Source organism: Schistocerca americana, chromosome 2 (assembly GCF_021461395.2).
Source record: "Schistocerca americana isolate TAMUIC-IGC-003095 chromosome 2, iqSchAmer2.1, whole genome shotgun sequence".
Classification (NCBI taxonomy): Eukaryota; Metazoa; Arthropoda; class Insecta; order Orthoptera; family Acrididae; genus Schistocerca; species Schistocerca americana.
The window spans coordinates 1,038,404,640-1,038,419,447 of NC_060120.1; the positions used below are offsets into that span (position 1 = coordinate 1,038,404,640).

At 43.3% G+C, this 14,808-nt stretch overlaps 1 protein-coding gene across 2 annotated transcripts in view; it reads left to right on the forward strand.

Moving 5' to 3' along the window:
- The window catches only part of LOC124596433 (COP1-interactive protein 1), a 398,432-nt gene that overhangs the window by 138,300 nt on the left and 245,324 nt on the right, over positions 1 to 14,808 (forward strand). For both annotated transcript variants that reach the window (XM_047135568.1, XM_047135569.1), the window contains exon 3: positions 5,443 to 5,559. In XM_047135568.1, the coding sequence (XP_046991524.1) occupies positions 5,443 to 5,559 (117 nt within the window). The remainder of the gene's footprint in view (positions 1 to 5,442; positions 5,560 to 14,808) is intronic.

The following is a 14,808-nucleotide window of genomic DNA, read 5'->3' on the forward strand; positions in this document are numbered from 1 at the left end:
CTGCTTCCCTCTAGCAGAGATTTCGACTGCCTTTTAAAATTCATTATTGAAGGACTCTGGGGGAGACTACCGATCTCGAACACTCTCACAACTCAGATAAAACTGGATATTGATAACAATAAGAAATGCGAGGCAGTCTTATTACACAAAAGGTGGGAACTTGCCACTCCATAAATTTCGACAACACAGGTGATCCGAAGGCTAGTGGTGGACCAAGTCAAAAGTACGTGAAAACACACAAAATACAAAATAAATAATGATAACTAGTCCAGTACCTATAGAGAGTGTTGATGCAGTATTGTAGAGAAGAATCTGCGGGATTTAAATCACAAACGAGGGTAATGGGGCATCAGTATGCACATATTTAGAGCACGCAACAGGGATTACCGCTCTAGCATTGCAGACACCGTGACGCTAATTCCCCTACATCTACATCAACATTTATACTCCGCAAGCCACCCAACGGTGTGTGGCGGAGGGCACTTTACGTGCCACTGTTATTACCTCCCTTTCCTGTTCCAATCGCGTATGGTTCGCGGGACGAACGACTGCCGGAAGGCCTCCGTGCGCGCTAGAAGCAATATATTCGATAACTCATCCAGAAACGCACCCTCTCGAAACCTGGACAGCAAGCTACACCGCGATGCAGAGCGCCTCGCTTGCAGAATCTGTCACTTGAGTTTGCTAAACATCTCCGTAATGCTATCACGCTTACCAAATAACCCTGTGACGAAACGCACCGCTCTTCTTTGGATCTTCTCTATCTCCTCTGTCAACCCGACCTGGTGCTGATCCCACACTGATGAGCAATACTCAAGTATAGGGTCGAACGAGTGTTTTGTAAGCCACCTCCTTTGTTGATGGACTACATTTTTAAGGACTCTCCCAGTGAATCTCAACCTGGCACCCGCCTTACCAAAAATTAATTTTATATGATCATTCCACTTCAAATCGTTCCGTACGCATACTCCCCGATATTTTACAGAAGTAACTGCTACCAGTGTTTGCACCGCTATCGTATAATCATACAATAAAGGATTCTTCTTTCTATGTATTCGCAATACTTTACATTTGTCTAAGTTAAGGGTCAGTTACCACTCCCTACACCAAGTGCCCATCCGCTGCAAATCTTCCTGCATTTCGCTGCAGTTTTCTAATGCTGCAACTTCTCTGTATACTACAGCATCATCCGCGAAAAGCCGCATGGAACTTCCGACACTATCTACTAGGTCATTTATATGTATTGTGAAAAGCAATGGTCCCATAACACTCCCCTGTGGTACGCCAGAGGTTACTTTAACGTCTGTAGACGTCTCTCCATTGAGAACAACATGCTGTGTTCTGTTTGCTAAAAACTCTTCAATCCAGCCACACAGCTGGTCTGATATTCCGTAGGCTCTTACTTTGTTTATCAGGCGACAGTGCGGAACTGTATCGAACGCCCTCCGGAAGTCAAGGAAAATGGCATCTAACTGGGAGCCTGTTTCTAATATTTTCTGCGTCTCATGAGCAAATAAAGCGAGTTGGGTCTCACACGATCGCTGTTTCCGGAATCCATGTTGATTCCTACAGAGTAGATTCTGGGTTTCCAGAAACGACATGATACGCTAGCAAAAAACATGTTCTAAAATTCTCCCCTAGAACGTAGAACTAATTAAACCTAACTAACCTAAGGACATCACACAACACCCAGTCATCACGAGGCAGAGAAAATCTCTGACCTCGCCGGGAACCCGGGCGTGGGAAGCGAGAACGCTACCGCACGACCACGAGCTGCGGACTCTGGTTCTTGCATACGGTTGTCATTGAAAGGGAGACATGGATTTAGTGGGGAAGTGGAGCGGCTTAGTTGTACACTGAAAGTCGAACACTCCTGATCACAAAAATTTATTAATTTTCAGTAGCCCAACAACCCTTTTTACACATTGACTGAACAGTCAACAGCGTGCCCTAGCATTTCATTTATTTTGCAGAAGACAAGTGTTAGTCCCTTGCTTTATTTAAGATTTCAACAATCAATAGTTGAACAACCTCACAACCTCCACCGAACAAGTTGCATTTCAATCCTTTATGTTGAAACGAAAAAACTCAGACAATACTAGAAGACACTTTCACAATAATCTATAAACTAATAATTCCAGAGGACACTTGCTATCAAATTTCCACAAGGTAAATCAGGCTACCAAAAGCATTTACGAGAGTATTCGATAACATAATTTAACCAAAGCTCACGCAGAAAATGATCAGCTTAATTTCTCATACGATCATTTACAGTTAGTTAACCAAAGGAAATTCAGTTTATAAAATTCAGTTTACCAAGAACAGTTACCAACATAATAACCTGAGAGCTCTCCACTATTTCTGGGAATCACTACAGTGTGCCGATATACACAGTCCTCAAACAAGAAAAATTCCAGTGTACTATATAACCGTGCACAGTGAGACGTTACAATAACAGAAAAGACAACCTTTTGGCAAAGTACCATGTACAGACTAACCTTACTTAAAGTTACTCAACATCTACCCACCCCTCGGACCGGTCCGGCCTTTATACTACTCGTACTACACTTCTCAGTCCTGACTACCAGAAGAACAAGTCCTTCACGACCAATACAGCAGGTTGCAGTTCGTGCCTTATTTCCACCAAACCAAATCAACTTAATTGTTACCGGTGTCCATATGTCTACCCCTCTTAGAAGATCAGCATCACAACACAGTTCTACGAGGTTCGAGAACAAGATCACTTCATCGGATGAAACCGAAACGAGTCCTCTCGTTTTCAGTGCCCAAAAGTTTCAAAAGTTCCAAAAGCGGCGTACTATCTTTCTACACAAGATGGCTACATGGCGTGCCGTTTTCTTCCTCCGAACCAGCGAAAATATGTACAAGGGGCCTTTCTTCACACACCCGCGCTCCCAGCAGCCTCGCCAATGCCGTCCACTCGCTAGCCGTTACGCTCGTTCCCCCGTCGGAGGTTCGAGTCCTCCCTCGGGCATGGGTGCGTGTGTTGTCCTTAGCGTAAGTTAGTTTTCAGTTAGATTAAGTAGTGTGTAAGCCTAGGGACCGATGATCTCAGCAATTTGGTCCCATAGGAGCTTACTGTTGTGGATTGGCAAGAGAGCCAACCCTGTATGAGAGGAAGCCGAAAGGCACGCTTTTTAGCTCACGCAGGCTGGCGTGAGGTCTGGAACAGGTCAAGGAAATTAGACTAGCAAAAAAGGACGTAGCTGTGGAATACTTAACTTTAATCCATAAATGGTGAACATCGCTCTTGACGGTACATGTTTTACAGCATCAATAGAAACTGGTAATGGCGCCTTGCTAGGTCGTAGCAAATGACGTAGCTGAAGGCTATGCTAACTATCGTCTCGGCAAATGAGAGCGTATTTTGTTAGTGAACCATCGCTAGCAAAGTCGGCTGTACAACTGGGCGAGTGCTAGGAAGTCTCTCTAGACCTGCCGTGTGGCGGCGCTGGGTCTGCAATCACTGATAGTGGCGACACGCGGGTCCGACGTATACTAACGGACCGCGGCCGATTTAAAGGCTACCACCTAGCAAGTGTGGTGTCTGGCGGTGACACCACACTTACCATCACAAATTTCCATTAAGCTCGCAAACCGTTCCTGCGCGCGGGGGGAGGGTTTGACATGCTTGCCCACACGCACTGCCTCTCTCGCTGGCGTCGCACGCCTCATCCATACCACCAAAGACATTCCATGAAGACAAACCAGTCAGTCGCTCCCAGCGGAAATCCGGAACCATCCAATATGATTCACTTACGTTCTCTCTAGATGGCACTCACAGACCTGCACAAATATTCAATTTTCTATCTGCAGGATTTGAAACAATTCTTACAGAACGTTTTATTCCTATTTTAGTTACATAGACACTGATATGGATTGATTGGGAGTATCCAAAATGTTCACCAATTGCGATTGATCATTTCTCATTGTATTACCTATCTGTATCCTACACTGAAGCGCCAAAGAAACTGGTATAGGCATGCGTATTCAAATACAAAGATATGTAAACAGGCAGAATACGGCGCTGCGGTCGGCAGCGCCTTTATAAGACAACAAATGTCTGGCGCAGTTGTTAGATCGGTTACTGCCCCTACAACAGCAAGTTATTAAGATTTAAGTGAGTTTGAACGTGGTGTTATAGTCGGCGCACGAGCGATAGGACACATCATCTCCGATGTAGCGATGAAGTGGGGATTTTCCCGTACGACCATTTCACGAGTGTACCTTGAATATCAGGAATCGGGTAAAACATCATATCTCCGACATCGCCGCGGCCGGAAAAAGATCCTGCAAGAACGGGACCAACGACAACTTAAGATAATCGTTCAGTGTGTCAGAAGTGCAACCCTTCCGCAAATTGCTGCGGATTTCAGTGTTGGGCCATCAAAAAGTGTCACCGTGCGAACCATTCAACGGAACATAATCGATATGGGCTTTTGGAGCCGAAGGCTCACTCGTGTAGCCCTAATGACTGCACGACACAAAGCTTTACGTCTCGCCTGGGCCCGCCAACACCGACATTGGACTGTTGATGACTGGAAAAATGTTGCCTGTTCGAAAGAGTCTCGTTTCAAACTGTATCGAGCGTATGGATGTGTACGGTTGTGGAGACAACCTCATGAATCCATGGACGCTGCACGTCAGTAGGGGGCTGTTCAAGCTGGTGGAGGCTGTGTAATGGTGTGGGGCGTATGCAGTTGGAGTGATATGCGACCCCTGATACGTCTAGATACGACTCTGACAGGTGGCACATGCGTAAGCATCCCGTCTGATCATCTGAATACATTCATGTCCATTGGGCAATTCCAGCAGGACAATGCGACACATCACACTCCAGAATTGCTACAGAGTGGCTCGAGGACTCTCCTGAAATTAAACACTTCCGCTGACCACCAAACGTCCCAGATATGAACAATATTGAGCATATCTGGAATGCCTTGCAACGTGCTGTTCAGAAGACATCTCCACCCCCTCGCATTCTTACGGTTTTATGGACAGCCCTGCAGGATTGATGCTGTCAGGATCCAGCATTGCTTCAGACATTAGTCGAGTCCATGCCACGTCGTGTTGAAACACTTCTGCGTGCTCACGGGGGCCTTACACGATATTAGGCAGGTGTCCCAGTTTCTATGGCTCTTCAGTGTATGGTAATTTTTTGTCTTGTTTGCCCGTTTGAGCATACTTTGAATGTAAAATCTGTCTTTTATTAAGCCTTTGTAATTTCTCACAGAGATACAACTTAAACTAATGTATACTCGGAATTGTCAAGAGAAACTGTAGTGTAACGTTTCCAATGCTGAGATGCTGTATGGACACGTTCCGAGAGCCAATAAATTTGAAAAAAAGTTAGATGTAGATGTAGTGTTGTGTAGTTGGCTGGGGCGCTTGGTGAGGTGTGTCCTCTCGTTTGTGTTGCAGAGACTACAAGGAGCACGGCGGTCGCGGTCGGGAGCAGTCGGACTCGCTGCGCCGCGACGAGGCGACGTCGTCGTCGCCGAGTCTGAGCAGCTGGGCCACCAGCTCGTCGCCTTCACGGTCAGTGTCTGCCGAGGCGTTGATCGACGCGCCCCTCTCTCCGAACGCCATCAGTAGACTAGTCAGAACCTCCTCGCCTCTCGCATACAGGTAGACGTTGCCACCCCGCCGCATCCCGTCCTGCACCCGCCGTCGCGACGACCCAGCGTCGCCGACGAGTAACCGACCCTCCTAATACACCAGCGCTCACTACAGTCCAGTAACAGTGGCACCTTCCTGCACGTGCAGAGCAGTTAGTTTCTGTCTGGGCAGCACGCGGATTGGTGGTGGGTCTGTAGCTGAGAGTGCACTACCATGCGTTAGGCGCATGAACACACCAGTCAGGAACTTAATCACCCTGAGCAGACATCACACCGATACAGTGGAACCTCGCTTATTTGGCCCTTATTCTCCAGATCATCCGTATCGTGTTTTTTTTAATATTATTTTTGATCAGATAGTATAGGTTGCCAATGGCCTTGCCTCAGTGGTCAGACTGGGGTTACACTTGGATGGATGATCGTCAGGGTCTGTCGAGCGCTGTTGGCCAATTGACGAGCTACTTGGTTGAGGTGTCACGGCTCTGGACACGAAAACTGACAACGGCCGGGGGAGCTGACCACGTATCCCCTCAATATCCCCATCCAGTGACGCCTATCGGTTGAGGATTACACGGTAGTTGGTCGGCACCAACGGAGAGAGTATTGGTTAAATAAATAAACCTATGGTTATTGCACTTGTATCGTGAAGGTATCAAGGATAAAATGCAAGGAACTGAAGGTTACCCACAACTTATACAGAAACCAGATAAGAGTCTAAGGACATGAAAGGGAAACAGTACTTACGAAAGGAGAGAGACATGACTACAACCTATCGCTGACGTTAATCAGTCTGTAGACATAAATCTGTGAAGCAAACCAAGGAAAAACTAAGAAGGGGCTCAAGGTGCAGGGTGAAGAAATTAAAACTTGAGGATTGCTAGTGGCGTTGTAATTCTGTCAGGGACAGCAAAGTATGTAGAAGAGTAGTTAAACGGAGTGGGTAGTGTATGAAAAAATATTACAAGCTGAACACGAACTAAAGTAAACCATGGCCAGTGGACCATACTGTACGAAATTTCGAGGGTAACAGGGATAAAATACAGGGAGCGAAAGGTGATTTACATCTTGTAGTACAGAAACCAGATTGAAAAGGGAATAAGACAGGGTTGTAGCCTATCCGCGGTGTTATTCAAATGGTACACTGAGCAAATGGTAAAGAAAACCAAGAAATAGTTTAGAAAGGAAATTAAAGTTCAGGAGGAAGGATTAAAGACTGTAAGGTTTGCCGTTGACGTTTTGAACCTTTGAGAGACGGCAAACGACTAGGAAGAGCAGTTGAATGGAATGGATAGCGTCTTGAAAATAAATTGTTAGATGAATATCAACAAAACTAAAACAAGTCTAACGGAATGAAGTCGAATTAAATTAGGTGGTGCTAAGGTGATGAAACGAGACACTAGAAGCGTTAGATGTGATTTGCTGTTTGGGCACCCGCAGAGCGGATAATAAATGCAGAACGGCAACAGCAAGAAAAGCATTTCTGAAAAAGAGAAATTTATTAACATCGAGTTTAAATTTAAATGGTAGGAAATACTTTCTGATGATATATGTCGTGACTGTAGCCTTGTACCGGAGTGAAATGTGAACTGTAAAGAATTAAGAGGAGTAGGGAATAGAATGTTTTGAGATGTGGTGCTGAAGGAGAATGTTAAAGATTAGCTGCGTAGAACCAGTAACTAATGATGGAGAAATGAACTGATTAGGGAAAAAAAGGAATTTATGGCATTGTTTGAGTAAAGTAAGGTCTCGATTGATCGACACAATCGGAAACATCAAGGACGCATGAATTTAGTATTGGAGGGAAGTGTGCGGGATAAAAATAGTAGAGGGAGACCGACGGATGAATAGAGTGACCATCTTCAAAAGGATGTAGGTTGCAGTAGTTATTTGGAGATGCAGAGATTTGCACAGGGTAGACTAGTATGGAGAGCTGCATCACAACAATCTCTGGACTGAAGTACACAACAGTAACAAACGGCTTTTTTATCACTCCGTCAACATGACTGCAGGGTTGTATGTTGACTTCTCCAATCGACACCTCGATCAATTAATATGCTGCAGAAACAAATGTTTTGATGAAAGCGGCTGGCAAATATCCTCAGTCGCCCTCCACTCCAGTCATTATGACGTTCGAGCGAGTGGAGTGTACCGTAATTGGCGTCTGGCACGTACCTACAGAGTCGTTTTTACTGACTTTAATTGCAGCGATCAGTGTCAAGTTTGCGCTTTCGATCATCACTGAAAAGGTTCCCTAAGCCTACATGCCAGTCCCTTTGTGCTGTAACCGCGTCGTGCTTTTGTGGCAGGGGCATGTGGCCTCTGGTTTCATAATCACAAATTCGCCAACTTTGAGCGACAATGATTCGTACGCGTTTAAGATACAATGAGAATCTATTAATAGGCACACACCGCCCAGTTATTAAAGAACAATGTAATAATAGCCGCCCTATCCCACAATTTGCTTAGTGAAGATTCTACTATTATACAAATTTTCAAAAAAATGCTGCAATTGTTCTCCAGAAGTACTTCGCTATTTATGATCGAGGCAATATAATGCACAAATGTACATAATCATATACAGCTGAAGTACCATTTGTTTTACGTCAGGGTAAGCATGTCTACATATATTTGTAATGACCATCCCGTGCTGCTAGAAGATGTGTACTTGCTCAGAGAGAGAACTGCGCCCATCTATAACGGTTCTGTGTTCATTCCTTTTTTTTTTTTTGTCTTGTGTTCGTGTTCAATCTGTGATTTGTTGTGGCATTGTCTTCCATTTCTTGCACCTGGAAGTGTTTGTCATTAAGATGATTCACGCACATGCTTTTGCTAATAATAGCAAATGCTACTCATGTGTTATAAATGTTTTTTTTATTTCATACTGTCTTATGTAAATATTTAATTATGTTAAATACCACTGTTTTATCTCACGTGTACAGATTGGATGTAATTAAAATAACGGTGTGGAAGCATTCCTTCAGGGCACTGGCTGAAAATCCAACGCACTGAAAATAATCTGCTAGATAATGATTGATGTCAGCGCTTTCTGATCGCCGAGGGTTTACACTGATGTGTGTGCGTGTATGCTAATGCTATGTTTTAACAACCTAATTTGTGCCCATGTCTACATGTGTGGGGTCTGTGTGTGGTTGTGTGTGTGTGTGTGTGTGTGTGTGTGTGTGTGTGTGTGTGTGTGTTTGTGTGTGAAAGAATAAAGAGAGACAGACAATGTGTGGGGCGGATGATGCAATTTGTCTTGTCTATCTTAAGGCTCGTGAAATACACTCTTAAGACAGAAAACCGAAGGACCACGAAAGAATTATCCGAATGGGGCGGAAATCGGAATATGTGATGTAAATGTTCAGACAAATAAACAACTACAATTTCAGAAGGCTCGTGAAATACACTCTTAAGACAGAAAACCGAAGGACCACGAAAGAATTATCCGAATGGGGCGGAAATCGGAATATGTGATGTAAATGTTCAGACAAATAAATAACTACAATTTCAGAAAAATGGATGCTTTATTCAAGAGAAAGAGTTTCATAATTTGGGCACGTCAGTAATGCGCTAATCCACCTATGGCTCTTATGCAAGCAGTTATTCGGCTTGCCACTTATTGATGGTCGTTAGATGTCCCCCTGATGAATATCGTGTCAAGTTCTATCCAATTTCCATGAAGGGATTGTAATGCGTACACGAGTACATCGTATATAAAATTAGATACGTCTGTTATTTTACAGTTGAAGACTTACACGTGCTGGGGTGATATTCGTCATAGAAACAGGGGAAGCAATAATTTTATCGGTCTGTTGCTCACGTTATTAACGCCGCATGTGTACAATTACACGGCTGTTTTTAAGTTTCTATAGATAAACAAACTTGGTTTACATCCATAAAAGATTCTTCTTCATGACGCAGTTGCTTAGCAAACCTCGCAAAACGCAAAATTTCGCCAGGTATTGGCAAGTACAGCTGGTGATGTGCGAGCGGAATGGAATGTAGTTTGACGCAGTCTTCTCCGAGGTAAAAATGAATCTAACGGAGTCCTGTGTGCTTTAATTACAACAGCTTTTTGAAACAAGTGGAGACCCTCTTGGACGCTGTAAATACGATCCTTTCATGGAAATTTATTTGCAATCTCAAATTTTCCTTTGGCTTTCCTTTCTATGCCTCTTATGAAAATATTAATAAATACAATACAGGTTGTTTCCGCAAGAGCTTGCAAAAATGTAACAGGACATAGAGGATGCTCCACTGAACAATTTGAGGTAGGGAACTTCGAGTCGGAAAAGTCAGCTTAACAAGATAATAGAAATAAATTCACAGTACTGTCTACTTTTTTATTTACATTAGTTACAGTTAACTGTTGATACCGGCCCCGGATCGAATCCGCCCGGCGGATTAACGACGACGGCTGGTGTGCCGGCCAGCCTGGGTGTGGTTTTTAGGCGGTTATCCACATCCTACTAGGTGATTACCGGACTGGTCCCCACGACCCGCCTCAGTTACACGACTCGCAGATATTTGAAACGCATTGACACTATATCACGATTTACACTAGACGCAGACAGCTGGGGTACACTAATTCCGTCCCGGGGGGTATGGGGTGGCGGCAGAAAGGGCATCCAGCCACCCCCTACAAATAACCATGACAAATCCGTACTTAACCCTGCCGACCCTGCGCACGATGCGGGATAAAGGCAGTAGCACAAGAAAGAAAAGAAAGACAGTTAACCGTTAATACCATCTCTGACACAATGAACGTACCATTTGTACTGTATCTTACAAAATATGCTGAAACTGACGGCCATCAACCTCAACGCAAGCATGGTATCGCCGAGCAAGAGTCTGGCGAACCCTGACAAATATCCCTGGTGTGTTTCGAATCACAACATAGGCAGCTACAAATCTGGCAACTAATTCCATCTCCGCATCCACTGGGGTCTCATACACAAGTGACCTGCTGAAACTGACGGCCATCAACCTCAACGCAAGCATGGTATCGCCGAGCAAGAGTCTGGCGAACCCTGACAAATATCCCTGGTGTGTTTCGAATCACAACATAGGCAGCTACAAATCTGGCAACTAATTCCATCTCCGCATCCACTGGGGTCTCATACACAAGTGACCTTAGATATCACCATAGGGTAGGGTGTCCATTCGTCCCGTTTTTCCCGGGACAGTCCCGTTTTTTGCCAAAATGTCCCGCTGTCCCGAAAGTTTTTATGGGGACGCTCAAATGTCCCGTTTTTTTCTGATTCCACTTGGTTAGAGTATTTTACGATACTGGTTGTTTGACTTGCTATTAACTGCTCAATTATTTACGCTAGGAAGCGTGTGATGACTTTTAGCATACCCCAAACATGTACCGAACTGTCAACAATCGCAAGTAATTTTAAACGCACTTTAGGTTACGAATAACAACGAAGATTCTTCTCTTCTAAATCGATCCACTGAATCCGTCCTTTCGGTCCAGAGATACTCTACACCACTAATACTTGCTCTCTGGCTTTCATCACCTCACTGTTAATGTTTTGCACTGTGCAATCACTGTTTCATTACGCCAAAACGAAAGTGTAATTTTAACAGCAATATAAAAAGCAAGTTTCCTTTTATCACTGGTAGTGGAGAAACTGTAGAATGTACGTTGTGCAGATCAAAATTTGCTATTGATCATGGTGTAAGGTCTGACATTGTGAATCACATTAAGGCTAAGAAACATCGCATGAGTGATCAAACGAAAAGAGCAAACAAATGCGTGAGTGACTACTATGTAAACTTAAAATCAGTAGCAGAAATGGATAGGCAGTTGGCAGCACAAGAAGCTACGTTTGCATACCACAGTGCAATGCATAGCCATAGCTCTAAGTCAATGGACTGTACAACAGCAGTTGTTAAAAAACTTTTCAATCTTAAATTCACATGTGGACACACAAAATGTAATGCAATCATTTCAAACGTTATTGCACCGTATGCAGCTCAGCAGGTTTTAAATGAACTGAAAAGTGCTCGATTCATTTCTGTAATGATTGATACATCGAAGCATCTGGATTTGAAGTTGGTTCCTCTCCTTATCAGGTATTTTCACCCTGAAAATGGCATCACAGTGAAAGTGCTCGAATTGCTTAATTTAGCTGGAGAAACTTCAGATTTACTTCAGAATTATGTGCTGGAGGTTTTAGAAATATGATCTTGAGGGAAAGGTGATTGTAGTTTCTGCAGACAACACTAACACCAATTTTGGTGGCAAGCAGAGGAAAGGAAAAAAAAAACAATTTGTTCTATAAACTGCAACAGATTACAGTGAATAATATAGTAGGTGTTGGCTGTCCAGCACATGTGGTGCACAATTCCTTACAAACTGGCCAGATTGCCTACCCATCGACTGCCAATTAATTGTAAACAAAATCTACTAGCGTTTCCACATATGTACAGTAAGGGTTGAATCTCTGAAGTAATTCTGTAAGTTTACTGAACTTGTATACAAAACTGTACTTGGGCACAGCAAGACAAGGTGGCTATCTCTGCTATCAGCATTGGAAAGAACTGTAGATATTTCCTGCTTTGAAATCATATTTAATTTCCCTTGATAAGTGTACTGTTATCCTCAAACAATTCTTTGATAACCTTGTGTCTATTGTTCTTCTACATTTTCTTGCTAGCCAGCTAAAACCTTTCTCCACAACAATTAAATGTATTGAGAAACAAGAAATCACAATAGTGGAAGTTTATCAAGAAATAATCAAATAATTGGGCAAATTGCAATGTAGAAAATCTGAAAGATTTCCCACATCCTTTGTACACGAGACTCTAAGGAAGCTGGAAGAAGAGGGTGAAGTTACTGTAGAACAATTTCATATTTATGCTGACATCTTCTGTGACTCTTGCATTGAGTATATTAAAGATTGGTGTTTACCATTTCTCACGCCTTTTAAAGCATTTGACTGGGTTAATACTGAAAAGGAGCAGCTACAGTAAAGGATATTCAGGACTGTTGTGTTTTTGTTAAAAGTATTGTACCAAATTTTCCTGTTGATGAAGACGAACTGTTTGATGAATTTTCATGTGCACAGAACTTCATAAAAAGTGAAGAGGGAGACAAAGAAAGTGTTAGTGCAACGTGGTGTAAAATATTTGCTTATTTCAAAAGTAAAAACATTAACATGAAAAACATGGTTCATTTGGTGGAGTTTTGTCTGGCAATTCCTGGGTCAAATGCTGCTGTGGAACGTGTATTTTCGTTAGTGAACTCTTTGTGGTCAGATGAAAAAACCAGAATGAAAGTTGGAACAGTGAGGGCCTTGCTCATTGTCAAAACACACTTTAATGGTGTATCGTGTACTGACTTTTATGATACAATTTCAAATGAATGTGCACTTCTTGATAAAGTACATAAAAGTGAAAAGTACGGTGATAGTGTGGCAGCATACTTGTCAAAAGTTATTTGGGGTCATCTGAGTGCACGTTTTAAAGGTAAACTTGTATGTGTATTAAATTAGTCTATACAATATTTATGTCCCGTTTTTTTCCATCATTGTCCCAGGTTTTTCTCTAATTTATTTTAAATGTCCCCTTTTTCAATGAAAATGAAATGGACACTCTACCATAGGGAATAATGAAGGTGATTCAGATCAGGCGATATCGCAGGCCTCGCCTTCAAATCCAACGATCAGGAAATATTTCCTAGTAATCAGGCTCGTCCTCCTCGTTTCCTTTCATGAAATAAAGAATGTACATGTAAATAAACAGCAAAGTACACGTAAACTTGTACGCATGTTAGTTTTAAATAAGCTGGAAAACAATAATGCTGTTCAAATGGTTCAAATGGCTCTGAGCACTATGGGACTTAACATCTTAGGTCATCAGTCCCCTAGAACTTAGAACTACTTAAACCTAACTAACCTAAGGACATCACACACATCCATGCCCGAGGCAGGAGTCGAACCTGCGACCGTGGCAGTCCCGCGGTTCCGGACTGCAGCGCCTAGAACCGCAAGACCACCGCGGCCGGCAATAATGCTGTGAAATGCGGTAGACTAAACAGTTAAGCTGTCCTCTCCGACTCCAGATTCCTTACCTCAAATTGTTCAGTGGAGCATTCTCGATGTCCAGTTACATTTTTGCACGCTCTTACGAAAACATCCTGTATATTGAGCAATGTCTTGGTTTATTTGCAGTGTAACATAAATATTGGATATATAAAAAAGTTTCCGCATATGTACTCGACTCCATGGCGCTCGGATTACCTACCTATAATCTTCCCGCTGCGCCAATTACTGCCTGGAAATTACGATAACCTTAATGTCGCATGCCTCGCCTGACCCACGCCAAAGAAAAAGCTGTTTTTCTATCTGAACGCTTGGCCATCTGTAGCTCCCACTGGTGTCGCTTTCATTTCTGACCAAGCCTGGCATATATCATAAATGTCGACCAGTAGGCGCACTCGCGTTGTTAAGAGTCGTAATATCTCAAACCACCAGAGCAGCATTATTATCATGAATAACAATGTCAACAGGCCACGATCTTGCTGCTGTCAAATTCCGACAGGTAGCTGGTAAACATGTCTCCTTATTACCTAACACGATCTCCTCACAATCAACCAACATTCGTATGCGCATTCTGAATGAGAAACATGCTGTGAAATCTTTCATTATATGTAGAAAGAAGACACTACTACCTACTTTGCACGTTCGCACTGAAATGCTAATCGTTTGCATATCGAAGCATTTGGAGCACTTCACGCCAGTTTGACGTTTGTTGCAGGTCACTTTCATGGTGGTAAAATTTTAGTGATGAGCATTGTGGTGCAGTAATTTGCAGCTGTGAATCCAGCCGCAAGTAGTAAAGGAGGTCACAGAACGTTAAGCGAAAGTACTGCTATTGACGATGCCATTAGGAATGTCACAAGCTAATGCGTTCGTCGTTCTGCTGTTGACTGGCGGGGTTGCACCTGTAGTGACGACATATTGCGCAAGACGCTCATGCAAAAGCGTGCCCACCAGCTGCGCGCTTGCCAGATGCACTTTGGAGACCGCTCTAATTTCTCACAGACGTGTATCTCTTGCGCAACGTAAACGACCTGCAGGAGTCTGCGGTAAACTATTCCTCGGTATTTAATTCATTGTGCACTATCTGATCAAAAGTATCCGGACACCTATTATTGGGT